Consider the following 20,415-nt stretch of genomic DNA (forward strand, 5'->3'; position numbering starts at 1 on the left):
CTACGCTTAATTTTAGCTTTACCTTAGAGTTTTAATATTTTTTATATGTATCTTAAGTGATGGGAAAACTTTTTTTTGTCAGCTGATCTCCTTTGACCTGAAATATTATCTTGAAGTCTTCCTGAGATTTTAAATGAATATGTCAATAATTTAACAACACATTGTATAAAAGATTTCATCTTTATATATATATATATATATATATATATATATATATATATATATATATATATATATATATAATTTTTAATTAAATGTTTTAGTTATTTAAATATAACATGTTTGTGATGACTGCAGGTTGGTTTGGTCAGTGAGTCTGTGAGACTGAGACACACTCTGGGCAAACAGGAGAACAACACCTGGACTGACACCTGTGAGGACACACACACACACACACACATACACACACACACTTGCATGAATGGCTGAGGTCACAATTCACCTCCAGGTATTTTAATAAAGGGCTCACTAAAGATTTATTGCTCAGTCAGCTTCTCGAAACTCCCAAACATTGCATACTCCTGGATGAGGGATGCGTAGTGATAACAATGTGAAAAGGCCGGAAATCAACAGTCCACATAAATGACAGAATATAAAATTAGTTCTTTTATGCATTTAAATGTTTTTCATATTCACATATTTTAAAGTATAAATGCACTGTGCTCACTTTTATTTGAGCATTCAATTACTAAGTTTGTGTCTTATATTGTAATCTCACATTGCAGAATATATTTTATTTGTAAATGCATTTGAGAGGTTCTTGTGTGCTGCGTATACATGCACTGATTGGAGATTTAACCACCTTTTTGGTAATTTCATGACTTAGCTGACGACAGAACTAAGCATTGCTCATAGATCACGTATCTGACAACATCTCCTCAGACCGTGGTTCACTGATTTGAGCTGAAGCGGCTCTGAGAGCAGTGGAGGTCAGTGAGAGTGTAATGATGCTCCTCACCAGCAGAGGACAACACACCTCCTCTCACACACACAGCGCTCTCCTCACATCACGTGTTTAGAGGAGATCCGCGGCTGCTTCTTTACTGATTGATCAGGTGCAGCATTTTCATCCGCTGGAGCAGAAAACAGCCGACAGTATCCCAGGAGGAGCTCGATTCTCATCTAAAGACCGGAAGAAAACACAGAGCAGCCTCCCAGAACACCCTCAATCAGCCAAAACATCTTAGAACACCCCAGGTCCACCCTGTCATCACTCAATGGTGGTTGAGTCCCGGTGTTCTTCAGAAGGTGTGGAGTGTGTGGTTTGGGTGTTGTGGGTGTGTGAGGCACAGCTCACTCACTAGAGCGCGTCTCTCGCTGACTCATGCTCTGTGGGCGTCATGCTAACCGCTCTCAGCACAGGACAGCTGCACGCTTTCACACCCTCTAACTGTGTCAACCTGTCTCTCTCTCTCTCACACACACACACACACACACAGCGGCAATATAAACATTCAGACTGACACTGACACAGATGTGTGCTTTTAATGCCCTCTGTGTGTGTGTGTGTGTGTGTGTGTGTGTGTGTGGGTGTGTGAGAATGTGAGAATGTGGGAGTATGAAGAAACCTGTGCCAGAGGAGAGAAAGAATCCAGCTTTTCTACTGAACACACACACACACTACTATTTCTTTCCAGCTGTACAGTTGTGTCAGCTGATTGTGACATCACAGCTATTGTCTGTTGACTCACACACTCCTTCATGATTTTTCACCACACTTTCACACATTGTGATTCACACGGTCATATGTAGTCATAGTGTGTGTGTGTGTCTGTGTGTGTGTGTTTGAGGTGTATGTGCTGATGGAGAGGATGGTGGATTCTCTGTGATTCAATCGATGACACTCAACACAGTCCTCATTATATTATATACTCATTATATACTTATATTAAACTTATTAATACTTCCATCTGTCTTCAGTTATCTAGTTACATGTTGTCTAAAGTGTCAGTAAAAGTAATTTTGTTGTCCAGAAGAACCTTTGAAATGTTTCTAGAGTGTAAGGTAAGTTTAAACTAGTATAATAGTAAAATAGTATGAAAAGACTGAAATCCTTACATATAACTCTGAAATTATTCATTTTTTGATTTGTGAGTTGGTTTTGCCTGAATGTTTAGCTGGTTATCATTACTATAGTCTTTTGGGGTATATATCCATTCGCGCACTTTCCACTAACCATTTTTCTTACACTAATTTGTCCTGTTTCGAAAATCTGGCCCATAGTTTATATACAAAATATGCAATATGCAGAAAGTAACGTAATTAAAATAAAGATATTTTCTGTTAGACCTAATCTTTAAATATATTTGCTGTAACCCCAACCATTGGCTATGCTGGGCAATTATATATATAAATATTTACAGGTGCTGGTCATATAATTAAAATATTGTCAAAAGGTTGATTTATTTCACTAATTCCATTCAAAAATGAAACTTGAATATTATATGGATTCATTGCACACAGACTGATATATTTCATATGTTTATTTATTTTAAATTTGATGATTATAACTGACAACTAAGGAAAATCTCAAATTCAGTTTCTCAGAAAATTAGAATATTGTGAAAAGGTTCAATATTTAAGACACCTGATGCCACACTTTAATCAGTTAATTAACTCAAAACACCTGCAAAGCCTTTACATTGTCTCTCAGTCTAGTTCTGTAGGACACACAATCAGGGAAGACTGCTGACTTGACAGTTGTCCAAAAGACGACCACTGCCACCTTGCACGAGGAGGGCAATACACAAAAGGTCACTGCAAAAGAGGCTGGCTGTTGACAGAGCTCTGTGTCCAAGCACATTAATAGAGAGGAGAAGGGAAGGAAAAGATGTGGTAGAAAAAAAGTGTACACGCAATAGGGTTAACCGCACCCTGGAGAGGATTGTGAAACAAAACCCATTCAAAAATGTGGGGGAGATTCACAAAGAGTGGACTGCAGCTGGAGCCAGTGCTTCAAGAACCACTACACACAGACGTATGCAAGACACGGGTTTCAGCTTCACATTCCTTGTGTCAAGCCACTTTTGAACAACAGACAGCGTCAGGAGCGTCTCGCTTCAAAAAGGACTGGACTGGAGCTGAGTGGTCCACATTTATGTTCTCTGATGAAAGTCAATTTAGCATTTCCTTTGGAGATCAGGGTCCCAGAGTCTGGAGGAAGAGAGGAGAGGCACACAATTCACGTTGCTTGAGGTCCAGTGTAAAGTTTCCACAGTCAGTGATGGTTTGGGGTGCCATGTCATCTGCTGGTGTTGGTCCACTGTGTTTTCTGAGGTCCAAGGTCAACGCAGCCGTATACCAGGAAGTTTTAGTTAAGTAATATTCAAATTTTCTGAGATACTGAATTTGGGATTTTCCTTAGTTGTCAGTAATAATCATCAAAATTAAAATAAATAAACATTTGAAATATATCAGTCTGTGTGTGCATGAGTATATTATACAAGTTTCACTTTTTGAACAAAATTAGTGAAATAAATCGACTTTTTGATTATATTCTAATTATATGACCAGCACCTGTATGTATGTATGTATGTATGTGTATGTACTGTATATACTTTAGATTTACTTTTCTCCAGAGAATGAGTTAACTCGCTAACATTCAGAGACACCTTTGCATACACGGTCACAATATTTAGTCATGGATTTCTATTTTTTGTATTATCAATGTACTAGTTTATGATTTGTTAATTTACGTAATTATGAAATGTATGGGACATCAGTGTGATAACTCAATATCGGTCTAGTTAGATTGAAAATAAATAAGATAAACTGATAAACTGATCTTTTGGGCTTGTCGAGAGACGATCCGGCAGTGATGCGGTTAAATGCTGAGCATCTCTCTCTCTCTCTCTCTCTCTCTCTCTCTCTCTCTCTCTCTCTCTCTCTCTCTCTCTCTCTCTCTCCGCATGTGTGAGAGTGTAGTAGATGGATCATCTCACCCACATCACTGCAGCATTCTCCTGATTATTCTCGCGCAAATCGACATTAGGGCGGACAGAGATCTGTCTGTCCGTGTTTCTCGGTGCGTCTCAGTCCGTCTCGGTGGATTGGTGTCGGTGTAGAGGATCGCGGCTGCTCGGTAAGATGCTGCAGGTAACGTAAGCGCGTTCATTATCTAGCGTTACCTCATTGACCCCGCAGATGATGCGCGCGGATCTGTCACTGTGTCGTGTGTGTTGTGTGTGTGTGTGTGTTTTAAGTCAGAACTGTGATCTGTGTCAGAAGCGTTTCTGGGATGCTGAACACAGCAGCTGAAGGCCCAGTCTCAGTCCAGCTCTGTGTGGGAGCTGCATGTTGGATATATGGTTCTCTGGAGATTCAGAAATGTTCCTGAGGTTACATTATTGGCCATATTAGTGCATTAGCTGTAGATGTCATCCTTAGAGCATCAACAAATAGATGCATTGTAAAGAACCACAGAACATCAAAAATGTTCTTTTGTGATATATCTTAAAAACTCAGAAGGGTTCTGCTACGATTTTATTAGGATGACACGATGGGAACTTAATGGTACATTACCAACATAACTTTAAAATGTTTCCACTATGACTTTTTTTAGAACTTAATATGTTCTTGACACCTTGGAATCAAAAAATGACAGTGGCGTAATTAACATTTTAAATGGTTCTATTAGAAATTGGTAAGTGTAACTAAAAACATGTATATAATGTGATGTTTTAGGTCTGCTGAGTTGTAATGTTGCAGTAGTACACCATATTGTTTAATATACATACACACAGCTTCCTCTATAGATTGTCCATGTTATTTAATCAATGATAACAACTTTGGGGAAGAAAACATGGTTTCCGCATTTCTGAGGTGTTCTAACGTGTAGTGCACAGAATATTGCAAGAGCTCCACAACTGTCTTTAACAAATGTTCAAACAATGTTAATAATGTTAACATAAATAACAGCACATTTTTTATAACATTGTGGAATTCAAAACAGTTCAATGACATCACAAGAACTCAAATCTCTCCTATAGGCCCCATCATACAGTAATACCAGTAAATTATCATAAAATTACCGTAACAACTGTACCAGTAAATTCAAAAAATGTGTTCACACCAGCAACAACGTTGTGGGTTTTTTTACTGGCTAAGCCATCCACACATCCATATCAAAATACCAGTAAATTCTGTGACATCACTGACCAGAGATGACCTCTAAACGTCTGTGCCTCCCGGTGTTGTGTTTGTAAACATTAGGGGTAAATACAGTCAGTGTTTCTGTCGATGTTTTCACTTTTGCGTCAAATGTTCAGATACATGCAGATATCGTATTACACAACTTTACATATTTCTGTGTCCAGTAAACAGTGCAGAGTAAATGCATCATCTGCGGATGAATGTCATGATTGGCCCAGAGTAGACGTCTTACGTCAGCGCCTTCTGAACTCGTATGTGCTCGTACAGTAATCTTGTGCTGCGTTCACACAGAGTGCATTACAGCAATTTACTGGTAATATTACAACATCACATACCAGTAAATTTTCAGTACAGGTTTATCGGTATTTTTGAAAAGGTCCTGTTCACACATGATCTCTTAACGGTAAATTACCAGTAATTTACCAGGAAAGACTGTGTGTGTGTGTGTGTGTGTGTGTGCGAAGAAGCTTATGACTTTATTAGGATGTGATCTGTAATAATAAAACACAAAAATGTGAATTAGTTGTATAGAAACTTCAGGTTTTCTTACAGCATCTTGCTTGCTTTAAAATATTCTGTGACATCACTGGAGACCTTTTTTAAGTTCCCATCACATCAGAGGTTGTTCTGTGGCACCAGGCCGCACCACTATATTTGGCTGTTTAATAGCACTGTGAGTGAGATGAATGTGTGATCACCGCTGGAACATGGAGTGGAATAATTCAATAAGGACAGCATAAAAGGCCATTGACAGAATTAAACGTCTCTGTGGGGATCTGCTTGATGAAAGTGTGTCGTGTTGCGGAGCAGATGTCTCCGCTGACATCACACTCATCAGAGACTCGTCCCGGACTCACACACGGCTTCACAGTCACGGTGGGTCTGTTGTTTTCTTCTCATGACCACAGCAGATGAACCAGGCCTGCGTTTCATGGTTAGTAGATTAGCACCAGCGCTCTCTATGATCAGCTCAGGTCATTTATGTTCCAGAAATGTTTCATTTTGGTTGTGAGAACGTTAAAATGTGAATCTAGTAGCAGATTATTTAAAGGATTAATGGTGGACCATTATGTAGAGAGCAGGGTGACTGATGATCATGCTGGTATGACACAATTTAAAGGGACCGGTCACCCAAAATGTTTAATTCTGTAATCATTTACTCACTCTCATGTTTTTCCAAACCTGTAGGATCTTTTTGTTTGTTTTTTGTTTTTTTCACAAAAGGAGATATTTTGAAGAATGTTGGTAACCAATCAATGGCTACTAGTAATATATCTGTGTTCAGCAGAAGAAAAAAATCACACAGGTTTGGAATAACTTGAGATCTGTGTCTCTTTAAGGATGTTTACCAAACATTTACTCATTTGAATATTTTTAAAATGTTCCCTGAAGGTTACATACCTAAAGTTATTTAAATACACATTGAATTATTGAGCGATTCACACACATTCTAAATAACATGAATCATATTTAGCTTTAGGTGCATCAAACTAAAGGAGTGTTTGATTTCTTCACATCTTCATTAATTCTGTTGAGAGTGATCTACTTTTGTTGTGTTGGTCTAGTTTTCAAAGTGATAGTGAAAGTGCTGATGTTAGCGGCTCCTGGTTGAAAGCCAGCAGGTTTAGGGACAGACGCAGATCGGATCTAAACTCATTGAGTTTCGCCATGTTTTGGAGCAGATGAACCCTGAAGCGTGGGATTTCCAGCGCTGTGTTTAGAGAGGCTCTGTGAAAGATGTGTAGGATTGAGTTCTGACACACACAGAGATACAGAGACGAAGAGCACAGCCGCGTGAAGGACAGAGATGTTCAGACAGATCAGCTGATGCTGCAGTTTAACAGTTAAAGACTGTGAATATGCTAATGCTAAAGTCTGTTGCTTAACAGGAAGTTCTCTTACTATACATGATTAAAAACTAATAGGTTCATCAAATTCACAGTAAACTACTTTTATATTTAGTTTTTGGAAGTAAAATAGAATAAACCACCCTCTGTATATTATCATCAGTGCTGGGGGTAATGCATTACAAGGAATGTGAGTTAAGTAATCAGATTACTTCTGAACTTTTGGGTCTTTTGTTATTAAAAAAACTAAACAAATAAGCAAGTCCAGCCCACGGCGAAAAGTAATGCTTTACTTTCCATAAAGAATTACAAAGAAATGCAATTAGTTACTTTGTAATGGAGTAACACGATATAACGCACCGCTTTCAAAGGTAACTTCCCTAACACTGATTAGCATTCGCTTCAGTTTGTGGATACACTTCTTTTGTTCATGTTGTGGTTTTCTCATTATCACCTGTGTTGTGGCTGCTGGTGTTTAGAAACAGATTTTAGTACTCAAGTACTTATTAGCTAAAGAAGTACTGATTTTTTTACTGTAAACTTAAATTCAATTTAATTGCTACTGTATTTTTTAATGGCGAAGTTCTGCTTCCAGCTTTGTGCCATTGATTTGACAGAATGTAAATGTGTTTATGTTGTTTTCCAGTGTAGCTGTCCTATAAACACAGTTTGATGGCTTCTAGTGAATGAACTCGTGAGCTCGGCTGCTGCTGTGAAGTGTGATTAGCAGCTCCTCCAGATGAAGCCGGGTTAACCCTTCGTCCTCCAGCGCTGTGTGACTGATACACACACGGCGAGGGTTCACACGTGCCGCTGTGATTCAGTGTGATCTGCTGGGCTCTGTGTCTGTGGGTTGATGGGTAACAGAGTGAGCTGAGTCAGTGGTGCATGGGTTTTCTGACTCACAGCTGAGTCAAAGATGCATTTATTAATTTAGCAGGTGGCTTGAGCAGCGTTTCAGATGCATTAATCATTGGGGATCGAACCCATCACCTTGATGTTGCGAGCGCAGGAACGGTGTCCTTCTGAAGGGTGTTTGTGTTTGAGATAATGCATGGCTCTCTCTCTCTCTCCACCGACCCACTTCTTGCGGCTGTGTTTTTTTGAGATAAGTGCAAACTGGAGCCGATCTGAATTATTGATGATGCTGGAAACGGTCACCGCTCTCCTCTCGAAGAGGGAGGGGGGCATTTTAATTAGAACTGCATCTGTTTATGCGTTCAGAAGCTTGTTAACTCTCTACAGACCGCAGAAATGACGGGAAATGATGTTTAGTAAATGACCTTTGACCTCTTCAGTGTCTCTTCTGCTCACCAAGGCTGCATTTATTATTATTCTGATTTACTAGCCAATAAAAATTTCTGTAAATGTTGAAAACATTTGTGCTGCTGAATATTTCTGAATATTTGTCACTTAAAAATCTTACTTGTGTATGTGTGTGTGTGTGTGTATATATACTGACACCTTTGGACTGTTTAAGTACAAAGGTGTCAATGACAGCTTTTGTCCCTTTCTTTCTGAGAGTGTACATATACAAACTGTGATTGCATAAAACTGTGTTTGTGTGCGTGTCTGACACTGAGAAGCGTGTACTAACAGGTGTTTGCGGTGTGAATGTGTTCCTCTCAGCTCTGGCTGTTGTTAGCGTGAGCGTCTGTCTCGTTGCCGCGGGAGGCCAGAGCTCCGCCCCCTCACTCACACTCGCTGTCGCCATGACGACCTCGGCCCTGCGGCGGCAGGTGAAGAACCTGGTGCACAACTACTCTGATGCGGAGATCAAGGTGCGCGAGGCGACCTCTAACGACCCCTGGGGCCCGTCCAGCTCGCTGATGTCAGAGATCGCCGAGCTGACCTTCAGCGTGGTGGCCTTCAGCGAGGTCATGGCCATGGTGTGGAAGCGGCTCAACGACCACGGCAAGAACTGGAGACACGTCTACAAGGTGTGTGTGAAGACTGGACGTCCCTCCTCACCTAACACTGATACACGGGGAACACTAGACCGGTTCACTTCAAGCTATTAGTGAAAAGTGAATTATGATTTATTTATAGACTAACTAGGGATTTTTATCTTATTGTTTTAACCAGCATTGGTTTTAGTTTATTTATAGTCTAAATAGTGATTCCTAGCCTAAGTTTACAAAAAGTAAAAACTAAAAAAGTTTTTTTTTCCTAGTCTGATTAGATTTCTAGCCTGACTTTAAAATCATATTTTCAGATAATTTTTAGTTTGTCTAACCTAATTAGTTATATCTGGCTTAATGTTTTATAACTAATTACTTTTAGTTTATTTTTTAGCCTTGTGATTTCACATTTGAGTGTTTTTTTTTTTTATATGATATTAATATTTTTAATTATAATGGCTAATTTGTGATTTCAAGTGATTTCTAGACTAATTTAAAAATTATATTTTAGTTTATTTCTAGTATAATTTGTGATTGCAGTGTGATTTTTTTGGCATAAATTAAAAAGTGTGATTTCTAGTTTACTTCTAGTCTAATTAAAGTTTTCAAGTTATTTCAGGACTAATTTAATGCAGTGTTATTTTAGTTTATATATAGTCTATTCAGTAATTTATTCAGTCCTTTCTTTTCATTATTTTCATTATTATTATTATTATTATTATTATTATTATTATTATTATTTAATTTTCATTTAAATGATTGCAAAGTGATTTTTAGCCTAATTAAAAAATATGTATGATTTCTAGACCTTAAGAAAAGTCATGTAAATGAATGAAATTTGATAAATAATATGCATTTAGTTAAAAAAAAAAATTTCCAGTAGAAATTTAGATTTTTTTTTTTCGTCCTTAACTTTATTCCTGTAAACCAAATGAATCGAAAGTCATGTAAATTCACTGGTTAAAAAAGCAGCAAAAATATATATTAATTTACCTGTGGAAATTCCTGGTTTCTGTAAATTACAGCAGATGAACCAGAGGAAATCTTTTGGCTGTTAATATCATTTGTTCTTTGTGGACAGCAGTGTCCAGGAGGCTGAGAGTTGAATGCTGAGCTCTCTCTCTGTGTGTGTGTGTGTGTGTGTGTGTGTGTGTGTGTGTGTGTGTGTGTGTGTGTGTGTGCTCAGGCTCTGACGCTGCTGGACTATCTGGCCAAGACGGGTTCGGAGCGGGTGGCTCAGCAGTGCCGTGAGAACGCCTTCACCATCCAGACGCTGCGTGACTTCCAGTACGTGGACCGGGACGGGCGCGACCAGGGCGTGAACGTGCGTGAGAAAGCCAAGCAGCTGGTGGCGCTGCTGCGGGACGAGGAGCGTCTGAGACAGGAGCGAGCGCAGGCACTCAAGACCAAAGAGAGGATGGCGGGCGGCGGCGGGGTGAGCAGCGTCCCTCCGGCGTGTCCCAGCAGACGCAGCAGTCAGCCCAGCATGGCCGCGCTGTACGGAGAAGAGTTCACCCACTCCAGAGGATCGCCCGCTTCCTTCAACTGTGAGAGTCTTTACCTCACACTAGCAGCTCAACACACAATACAACACAAGACCAGTCAATTACACAGCAGATCAACAAACAGTCTGCTACAAATACAAGCTGTGGAACAAAACTTCGATTTTTATCATTTCATTTCATAGACAAACATTTCTTATACTTTAAATATATGTGTGTTATTTTTTGTCAGAAAGTGCCATCCTGATATTCCTCATAGATAATAATAATGAGACTTGGTTAGTGGTTTCTCCTCACAGCTGCTGCTGCCATGTGCTCGTGTGTTTGTAGTCTAATGAGGACGTGTCACACACACACACACACACACACACACAGAGCGACACTATAATCAGATCTGAAGTGAGATGATGATGCTGATGGATTAGGACAGTATTCGAGAGATGAATGATGCTCTGTCTGTCCGTCAGCGTCCTCCTCGTCTCCTCGAGCGTCTGATCTGGAACAGACTCGACCGCAGACGAGTGGAGAAGAAGAGCTTCAGCTGCAGCTCGCGCTGGCCATGAGCAGAGAGGTACACTTTATCTCTGAGTGGGGACGCGTGGAGCAGTTATGCTTCATTACAGTTTATTTATTCATTTTTATTTATAAAAAAAAAAAAAAAAAACATTATTTAAGTTTCTTAAAATATTTTCATATATCGTTAATATCTTTAATGATTGTAATATTTATTTAGAATTTCTCCTTTTTTAAAGATATCTTTTTAACCTTTTTTTTTTTTTTAAAAGTTGTAGTTTTCATTATTTGAATTATAATTATATATTTGTTTTAATGCTTTATATTTTATTATATTACCAATTATTTTGTTTGGTTAATATTTATATTTAGTCCTTTTTTTATTTATTTTTTATTTTATATTTCCTTTTTTATTATTATTATTATTATATATATTTCTATCCATTCATTATCCAAACTACTTGTCCTTGATTTTTGTTTGATATACTGGAATATTTTAAACCATTTTAGGTTTCTGAATATATGTACATACATTTAAAATATGTGTGTAATTTTAGTATCTTCTTTATATTATATTTTATTATATTAGTCATTTTAGGTCATTTTTAATTTAAAAAAAAATATATATATATACATTTTACATTTACATCTTACATTGTACATTTTACAATGATTATGTCTTTCATAATTTTATATTGTATTTATTAATATGTTATGGCAGTAAGAATACTTGTTCAGCCATTTTAGGTTTATTAGTGTCTCTTTCTTTTCTTTTCTTTCGTTTGCAGTCACAGTTTCTGTGTGTTTGAGTGTTTTTTTCATTCCCAGCATGCAGCAGCCGGAGTGTTTCCATCTGTGAATCCCCCAGGCACGAGCCGGTCGAGTGTGTGTGTGTGTGTGTGTGTGTGAGCACAGAGGAGGTAACGTGAGGAGAAAGACGAGCAGGAGGAGTTTTCCTGTTGACCTTTCTTGCTGTTTCAGGAATGTTTGCGTTCTCACAGGAAGTGGAGGAAGAGCAGAACCACGATCGCTGCTGAAAATAACCTTGATTAACCCAAATCCAGCGCAGCGTCCGGCTCCGGTGCGAGCGCTGACACGCCCCTCCACAGCAGCCAATCACGGCCTGCCGTCCGTGTGTCCTTCAGCTGTTGTCATGGAGACGCAGCAGCACATCCAGTGTCTCTGTGCAGGTATCTGAGGAACCGCGGCGTGTTTCAGGGTTCTCAGGATGAGTCCGAAAAACATGTCAAATATTCAGGCTACAGTATGCATTGAAAAAAGTCAATTTAAATTATCACAATGTATGTATTTCCAAATTTCCACTCAATAACTGTTGTTTCTAATTGATAAACACAGATGTTGAAACTTATTTAGTCACAAAATGAACCACAGTTAGTATAATATGACATAATACATCAATAGTCCAAGTTTCTATTGATGAAAAGGTTTGAAAACAAGGCATCATGGGGGACGATGAGCTTGAGAACCACTGGATTAAACCATTAACAGGGCCTTTTGAGTTGTTGTCTTCATTTCCCACACGTCGTCACTTCTGTGTTTAACACGTACTAACTGATCTTCCTTCTCCTGTGATGAGATGCCCGTGTTCCTCCTGCAGTGTTTTCTGTGGACCTCCTCTTCTGTGAATGTGACGGCGCTCATTAACCTCCTAATGAATGCTTCCACTAACGCACAGCATCAGCTGCTGTTCTCGCACTGAGCTTGTTTTGTCTCCTGAAGGAGCAGCGCAGCCGTCAGGGGGACGACGCTCATCTGAAGATGGTTCTGGAGGAGAGTGAGGGCGAGCGAGACCCGCGGCCTTCAGAGGTGAGAGAGACATCAACATCTGCATGATCTGCTGAGCTTCTGACCGGCTGACACTCGCTTTCCTCCCACAGTCAGCCATGATTGATCTGGTGGATATATTCTGTCCCACGCCTGCTGCGCCGGTGAGCGATGACCCCTGGGACGCCCCGCCCACCTGCCCCGTGAACTCTGACCCCTGGGAGTCTGTCGGTCAGTGATGAGCACATCAGTACTGTGATTCGCAGTCGTAACCCTAATCCTAGTCGTACATTTCAACGTTGACAGAATTTCGTTAACCTTTTAAAACTGTTTAACATTAGACGTTGTTTCTGTGTTTTTATCAACAATGAAACTGACGTTATTTCAGTCACATTTCAGTGCAGAAGGATGGTCATTTAAAATATCTCAATTCATCTTGTTTTGAGGAATTTTAGACAAGTTATAACTGAAAAGCAATAAAAAAAATATATATATATATTTTTGATCTGAATGTGTTGATATGGTAATGTTGTTTAAATCTCTTATTTATCATACAGATTTTGATTTATCAGTATTCTGTTAAACATTTAAAACCATTAACCATAAAACATGATTTCAACCACATCTCAAAGTAGAAACAAATCGATCAAATTATTATTATTTTTTGTATTATTATTATCTTGTGGACACAGTGTGAATGCTTCATTAGGTGTCATTAAACTGTAAAAAACAAATACAATTTCAACATTTATTTATAATAATTTGTTAACTTTAAAACTATTAAAAATTGTTTCAGCCTTGTTTCAATGTTTTATCAACATTGAACAACAACGACATTATTTCAATCACATTTCAAGGTGGAACGTAAGAATAATATGATTATTAATAAATGTTGTTTATTAAATTTCCACTTAACGATTCCTGTGATCACATTCTAATGAATTTAAACCATTTAAAACTGCGGTAGGTAACTTTTGACGCTCTAGCGGTTAATAAACAGAACTGCTTGCGTCTTGCGGAAGAACATCGTAGCCGGAACTACTTCTCTCTGTTTATGTCTATGAAGAATCACAAAGGTACTGGGTTACTCCGCCGTGGTACCCCAAAGCAATCTAAAATAGTCTGAATATAAACACTAATTATAGGTGCACCCTAGTGATTCAGGACAAGCCAAAAACACGGTTTGGAAAATGGATTCATGGTGTACTCGCTTATTATATACAGTTTTCTATATTTTGAACACAAACAAAGTTACGGACCGCAGCTCTGATTGGTTGTTTCTTACCGGGAGCGATGGAGTTTCTGCAAATGGCAATAGGACACTGGGAGGAGCCAGAGGAGCTTGATTTTTTTCACAGATTATCGGTCTCATATTCTACTTTCAGGACATAATGACAGGTTTAACAAATATGTAAAAAATATTTTTTTACAAAAGTTTCCTACAGCACCTTTAAGTGCAAGAAAGGAAAGACCTTGTGCATTGTTTTGTGTGTCACAAATACAGAAACAATATGTTTGACATCTGTTTGACATTTTTTAATACCTTATTGGAATCATCACTAGGAATCGATAGGAATCAGAATTGATAAAGTTTAAATGACATTCACATTAATTTGATGGTTCTTAACTTTGTGCGGCTGTATTTAGATCTGGTCTGTCTCTTTCAGCTGTAGTTAAGTCTAGTAACCCGGGAGCTGATGGTCCCTGGACAGCCCGCCCTTCCTCCAGTAGCCCCGCCCACCCTTGGGGAACCCACCAATCACCTCCTGAGCCCTGGGATGCCCCTCCTTCAAACTTCATCTCTAATATGGATGAAGAAGCCTGGGGGAGCCCAGCACGACCAGGTACAACACCTCTTGTTACAAACCAAAGTGAAATACATTTTTGAAGTTTTTGTTGCACCAATCCTTTTAATTGAATAAATAAAGCATTAATTTACAGTTTGCATAAAAGTGCAAAAAAGGCTTTTCCTGCCTCATAAATGTAATCTATGATAGCTTAAATCTATGATAGGAATAAAAATATTTAAAAGGCATAATTTATTGCATAATTGTCGATTCATATCGTATAGCTATTATTTGTGAGATAAACTCGCAATTGCAAGAAACAATGGTTGTAAGATAGAAAATTACAGTTTTATACTTTTATTCACTTTTAAATATGTAAATGATGGTTGCTTATGAGATCCATCTCTGTATTATTTGCCCTTCCTTCTAGTGTCGCATGTGAAGGACCCATTTAGAGTTCGAGAGGAGGAGGAGCTTAGAGTGGAAGGGGAGGAGCCTAACGCTGAGCAGGCGGGGCCAATCCAAGTGTTCAGCCCTCGCTGTGAGAGTCCTGCAGGTCCTCATCACACCAAACCAAACCCTCTTCACATTGGTTTTCCTCTCAGAGCCGACATGAAGCTCATTCACATCTTTCATTTCAGATGCTGATCAGTTTGGTGAGTTGGTGGCTGGTGTTCAAGTGAACGGTCAGGCAAATTACAGTCCAGAGCCCTTTGACCTCTCTCGCCTCGGGCCTCCTCTGGACGTGGTGAACCCCAGACAGTGCCGGACCCCCGAGGCATTCCTCGGCCCCACCGCTGCATCCCTCGTCAACCTGGACACGCTTATTCCAAGCAATGCACCGGTCAAGAGCAAAAACCCCTTCCTGTCAGGTAGGAAAACATTCACATTCATGCATACTTATTGTTTGGGGGAGTGCTTTTGGAGTTTTTTGAGTGCTTTTGAATACTTAAAACCAAATAATGTTATTTAATTACATTTACAATGCTAAATATTTTACTTATTACTTTTTTGTTTATCCATCAAAATTTTGTTTAGACATTTGGAATATAATTTTGATCTTTCATTTAGAAAGTACTAAGAACATGATTCATGGGTCATCTGATTTAAATTATTTTTTATAAAAAGGTTTCAAATACTTATTGTATTTGTTTCATTTTTATTACAGTTAATTAATTTATATTTTCAGTAAATATTAATAAAAAGTTGTTTTATAAAGTTGCTTTAACTGACCAAACACACCAAACTGATCAGCATCTGAAATGCGACATGTGAATGAGATTCATCCAGTTTACACAAACATTCAGCAACTGTTTTCGACAATGATAATAATCAGTTTTAATATAAGTTAAGTTTCATGAGCATTACATCAGCATATTAGATTGATTTCTGAAGACCATGTGACACTGAAGACTGGAGTATTGAGGATGAAAATTCTGATTTTAAAATATATGCACACAGAAAAACGATTAGGTTTAACTGTAACAATATTTCACAATTTTACTGATGTTATACTGTATTTATGCTGCCTTGGTGAGCATAAGAAACTATAATGATATTTTTCATTGGTTGTCTTTTACAGGTCTGAGCACACCATCTCCCACAAACCCCTTTCACTGTGAGCAGCCCAGACTTACTCTGAATCAGATGCGTCCTCACTCCACGTCACCGCTGCCGGCTCACGCTCTGTCCTACAGCGCCTCCCTCCCGCTGCCCGTCCTGCAGCAGAAGCCCCAGACTCTGCCCTCTTCCTACACGCAGCCGCACCACGGCCTGCTGGATATGCCCAGCAACCTGCCGCAGCCGCTGCTGCCCCTCACGGCCTCCACCCAACAAACACATCACCACGGCCAAAGCCACAACCCCTTCCTCTGAGGAACTGCATTTACACCTGGGAAACAGATACTGAAACCAGATTACGGCGATTCAGTTTCAGAGTGAACAGACTGAACAGCTGACCTAAAACCTAAAGATTAGGAAACCGAGACCACACTAAAGAGCTTATCTGAAGCCTGAAAATGGGAAACAGAACAGAGACTGGAAGTGGATTACAGTTATTTGTTTTTAGTGTGAATGGACTAAAGAGCTAATCTGAAGCCTAAATAATGGGAAACAGAGACTGAAACCAGATTACAGTGATTCGTTTCAGTGTGAACACACTAATGAGCTGATCTGAAGCCTGAATAATGGGAAACAGAGACTGGAAGTGGATTAAAGTTATTTGTTTTCAGTGTGGATGTACTAAAGAGCTAATCTGAAGCCTAAATAATGGAAAACAGAGACTGAAACCGGATTACAGTGATTCGGTTTCAGTGTGAACACACTAATGAGCTGATCTGAAGCCTGAATAATGGGAAACAGAGACTGGAAGTGGATTAAAGTTATTTGTTTTCATTCTGGATGTACTAAAGAGCTAATCTGAAGCTTAAATGATGGAAAACAGAGACTGAAACCGGATTACAGTGATTTGGTTTCAGTGTGAACACACTAATGAGCTGATCTGAAGCCTGAATAATGGGAAACAGAGACTGGAAGTAGATTCAAGTTATTTGTTTTCAGTGTGAATGTACTAAAGAACAAATCTGAAGCCTAAATAATGGGAAACGGAGACTGAAACCAGATAACAGTGATTTGTTTTCATTGTGAATGGACTAAAGAGCAGATCTGAAGCCTGAGTAATGGGAAACGGAGACTGAAACCGGATTACAGTAATTTGGTTTCAGTATAAACACACACTAGAGCTGATCTAAAGCCTGGATAATGGGAAACCAAGACTGGAAGTGTATTACAGTTATTTGTTTTCAGTGTGAATGTACTAAAGAACAAATCTGAAGCCTAAATAATAGGAAACGGAGACTGAAACCAGATAACAGTGATTTGTTTTCAGTGTGAATGTACTAAAGAACAAATCTGAAGCCTAAATAATAGGAAATGGAGACGGAAACCAGATAACAGTGATTTGTTTTCAGTGTGAATGGACTAAAGAGCAGATCTGAAGCCTGAGTAATGGGAAACGGAGACTGAAACCAGATTACAGTAATTTGGTTTCAGTATAAACACAATAGATCTGATCTGAAGCCTGGATAATGGAAAACCGAGACTGGAAGTGTATTACAGTAATTAGTTTTCAGTGTGAATGGACTAAAGATCTAATCTGAAGCCTGAATAATGGGAAACGGAGACTGAAACCGGATTACAGTGATTTGGTTTCAATATAAACACACACTAGAGCTGATCTGAAGCCTGAATACTGGAAAACCGAGACTGGAAGTGTATTACAGTTATTTGTTTTCAGTGTGAATGGACTAGAGATCTAATCTGAAGCCTAAATAATGGGAAACGGAGACTGAAACCGGATAACAGTCATTTGTTTTCAGTGTGAATGGACTAAAGAGCAAATATTAAACCTGAATGATGGGAAACAGAATCTGGAACTGGATTACAGTGGTTTGGTTTCATTGTAAACAGACTGAAGTGCTGATCTGAAGTCTAAAGAACTATTTATGGTTGGTTTTTAGCAAAAGTACTTTTTCAATAAGACGATACACATTTAATGCTGGCTGACTTTACTCGTTTACATGCGTTTGTCTGTATTCTATGTGAAAATATCTCAACCTGGATTATCACATTTATTGCGAGCTTAAAGTCAACATGAAATCCTGTTTTTATTGTGCACTTATAGGGTTCCCACTCTTTTTCAGTTATCCTTTTCCAGGAGATTTTTTATGTAATAAGAAATAGGGGTTAACTAAAAGGAACACAGTCTCAACATATTCGTATCTCCAAAATGCTTTAAAACATAGAGTTAATGGCAATGACTTAACTAGTATCTGCTCTTTGATATGAGTTCTTAATTATACATTACAAAAAATCTATATATTTTCAGAACCAATTTCAGTAACATAGCAAAATAAAAGTATTTAAGTATTTATTTATTCATTCAAAATATTGTTTTATTTTAATCTAATGTATTTGTTTACTCTAAATTTTATTCCCAGTATTTACCCTATTTTTTCTGTAAACATTTGCAGTCTTTTCCAAAACTCTCTTATGTGCCCCTGGGATAAAAAAAGAAATGTAATAAATAAATAATAACTATATAGTTGCATGGGCATTTTTAAGGCTACTCATTTAGGTAGTTTTACGCAAATAGTAAATGTAGTAACTTAATGCTGGTTAATAAAATGCAAATGACAGCAATAATAGCCATTCTGGTATGTAATGTCAACTTTTTACCATATCAACTCCTGATGGATAAAATCCTATCTGAAAATCCAAAATCACGTCATATTTTGGGTTGTGATCGTCGTTTCATGTTGACTTTATGATGTTGGCTCGACGCTTTGCTCTTCTGCTGCACAGGTACAGCATGCTGCTAATGAACTTATGGAGGGGTTAAATGTAAATGTTTCAGTCAAAAGCACCCCGTATGCCGGATAAACGGAGGGAAATTTCAGGAACACAACAGAACTAATGAATCTCCACCAGGATCAAACTCATCATCCTCCCCTCATTCCTCGTTTCCTTTCTGTTGCCTTCAATAGATGGATCTCCTGCAATGAGATCCGGCACTGACTGTAACCGAGCTCCTCCACGTGCCTGTCTCACCGACAGTCCCACAATGCACTGGGGCTGGCGCCTCACTTCCTGTTCAGATCTCAGGAGCGCCACCCACAGGAACCTGTATAGCCTATTAAAACTCACTGACACTGTCTGTCTGAGAGGATTGCTATAGACTCTATATACGTCAATGCTGAATTATCCGATGCTGTTATTTCCTCAGCTCAGAAAAGTGATTGAAGAACAAGTACCAGCTTTACTGTTCATCACTGCTCTTGAGTATGCCATCCAGTTTGTTCTAGTAAAGGAGAAACAGGTTAATCATTTAATCCACTACGAGTTAAATGGTGTATATTAAAGACACAAATAAATGAATGTTATTCACTTTTAACACTGATTTTTCTTTCCCTCAGCTCTCATCCGTGCATTACATGTCCAGCAGAGGTCACTCTTTCTTAATCAGCTATTTTCAGTATTTGGATTATGAATATAGAGCAACATTGTTGTGACCTACAATTAAAAAAAGGAGTTTGATAGTCAGATATTTAACTTCTCCTTTTCACTGTCTCTGACAAATGACATACTGAAAGTTATTTGTTTTTAATGAAAAATAGTGCGGGAGCTGCATGTATCATGCAAAATTTTCACATCTGATTTGACCTTTGGATAAAATTTATTTAGAAATACAGAGACATTGCACTCTTAGACGCTCCATTTGCTATAGAAACAGTCACTTTGGTAGACATGTTGAGCTAGTTTATCAATGCAGAAATGTTTTCTGTAAACACCTGCAACTGCTAAAGTTGCAATTAAAAGAAGCAACTCAACAAAAGTTAAGGGTCAAGAGCACAATTAATGCAAACACTGATAACCATGATGATGACATCAAACCAAAAATCTGCATCTGAACCTCTGTAAATCTTAATAAGAGCTTCGGTAGTCATCTGACAGGATTAAAGTCAGTCTGGTTAGTAATGAGTGAAGCTGCTGCTGTTTTGTGGAGTTGTTTAATCAGATCTTCAGAGATTTTATGTGTTTTCTGTTGATTTCATCTATGGCTGTGACAAACTAACCTTTAAATAACATTCTATTAATGTTAAGGAAACAGGACATTTTCATGTTCTTGGAACGTTACAAATCAACGTTTTTAGAATGCTGAATTTAAAATCTAATTTAAGTTGAAATAATGTTTGATGAACATCAGACCCTTTAGAATGTTTCTCTGATGTCAGAGAAGTCGGAGACAGTAGTGTATTTGTAAAGGCCTTGACTGAGTCATTCTGACCTGTAAGACCTCTAAAATGTGTCCGGCAGTCTCTCTCTCTGTGTGTGTGTGTGTGAGAGAGAGAGAGAGAGAGAGAGAGAGATA

At 38.5% G+C, this 20,415-nt stretch overlaps 2 protein-coding genes across 4 annotated transcripts in view; one reads left to right on the plus strand and one right to left on the minus strand.

The window, feature by feature from the left end:
- The window catches only part of LOC128027257 (B-cell receptor CD22), a 198,603-nt gene that overhangs the window by 116,365 nt on the left and 61,823 nt on the right, over positions 1-20,415 (minus strand). The window lies entirely within an intron of this gene.
- Positions 3,909-19,437, plus strand: epn3b (epsin 3b). Of its 3 annotated transcripts, none has more exons than XM_052613493.1 (10): positions 3,909-4,095; positions 8,628-8,938; positions 10,086-10,446; positions 10,869-10,972; positions 12,655-12,741; positions 12,813-12,930; positions 14,367-14,543; positions 14,917-15,042; positions 15,128-15,358; positions 16,069-19,437. In XM_052613493.1, exons 2-10 carry the CDS (start codon positions 8,711-8,713, stop codon positions 16,359-16,361), a joined length of 1,725 nt encoding a protein of 574 aa, XP_052469453.1. In that variant the 5' UTR covers positions 3,909-4,095; positions 8,628-8,710; the 3' UTR covers positions 16,362-19,437. The 3 variants fall into 3 exon arrangements, with proteins under 3 accessions (XP_052469453.1, XP_052469617.1, XP_052469541.1); XM_052613657.1 differs by having other exon boundaries at positions 12,661-12,741; XM_052613581.1 differs by having other exon boundaries at positions 3,909-4,081.

Source organism: Carassius gibelio, chromosome A1, assembly GCF_023724105.1.
Source record: "Carassius gibelio isolate Cgi1373 ecotype wild population from Czech Republic chromosome A1, carGib1.2-hapl.c, whole genome shotgun sequence".
NCBI classification, from domain to species: domain Eukaryota; kingdom Metazoa; phylum Chordata; class Actinopteri; order Cypriniformes; family Cyprinidae; genus Carassius; species Carassius gibelio.

Excerpts from the sequence above, each read along its gene's own strand:
- epn3b (XM_052613493.1), top strand. The coding sequence starts at position 8,711 with ATGACGACCTCGGCCCTGCGGCGGCAGGTGAAGAACCTGGTGCACAAC. Across the intron at positions 12,742-12,812 it reads GAGACCCGCGGCCTTCAGAG|TCAGCCATGATTGATCTGGT; the intron begins GTGAGAGAGACA and ends TTCCTCCCACAG. Across the intron at positions 15,043-15,127 it reads TCGCTGTGAGAGTCCTGCAG|ATGCTGATCAGTTTGGTGAG; the intron begins GTCCTCATCACA and ends CTTTCATTTCAG.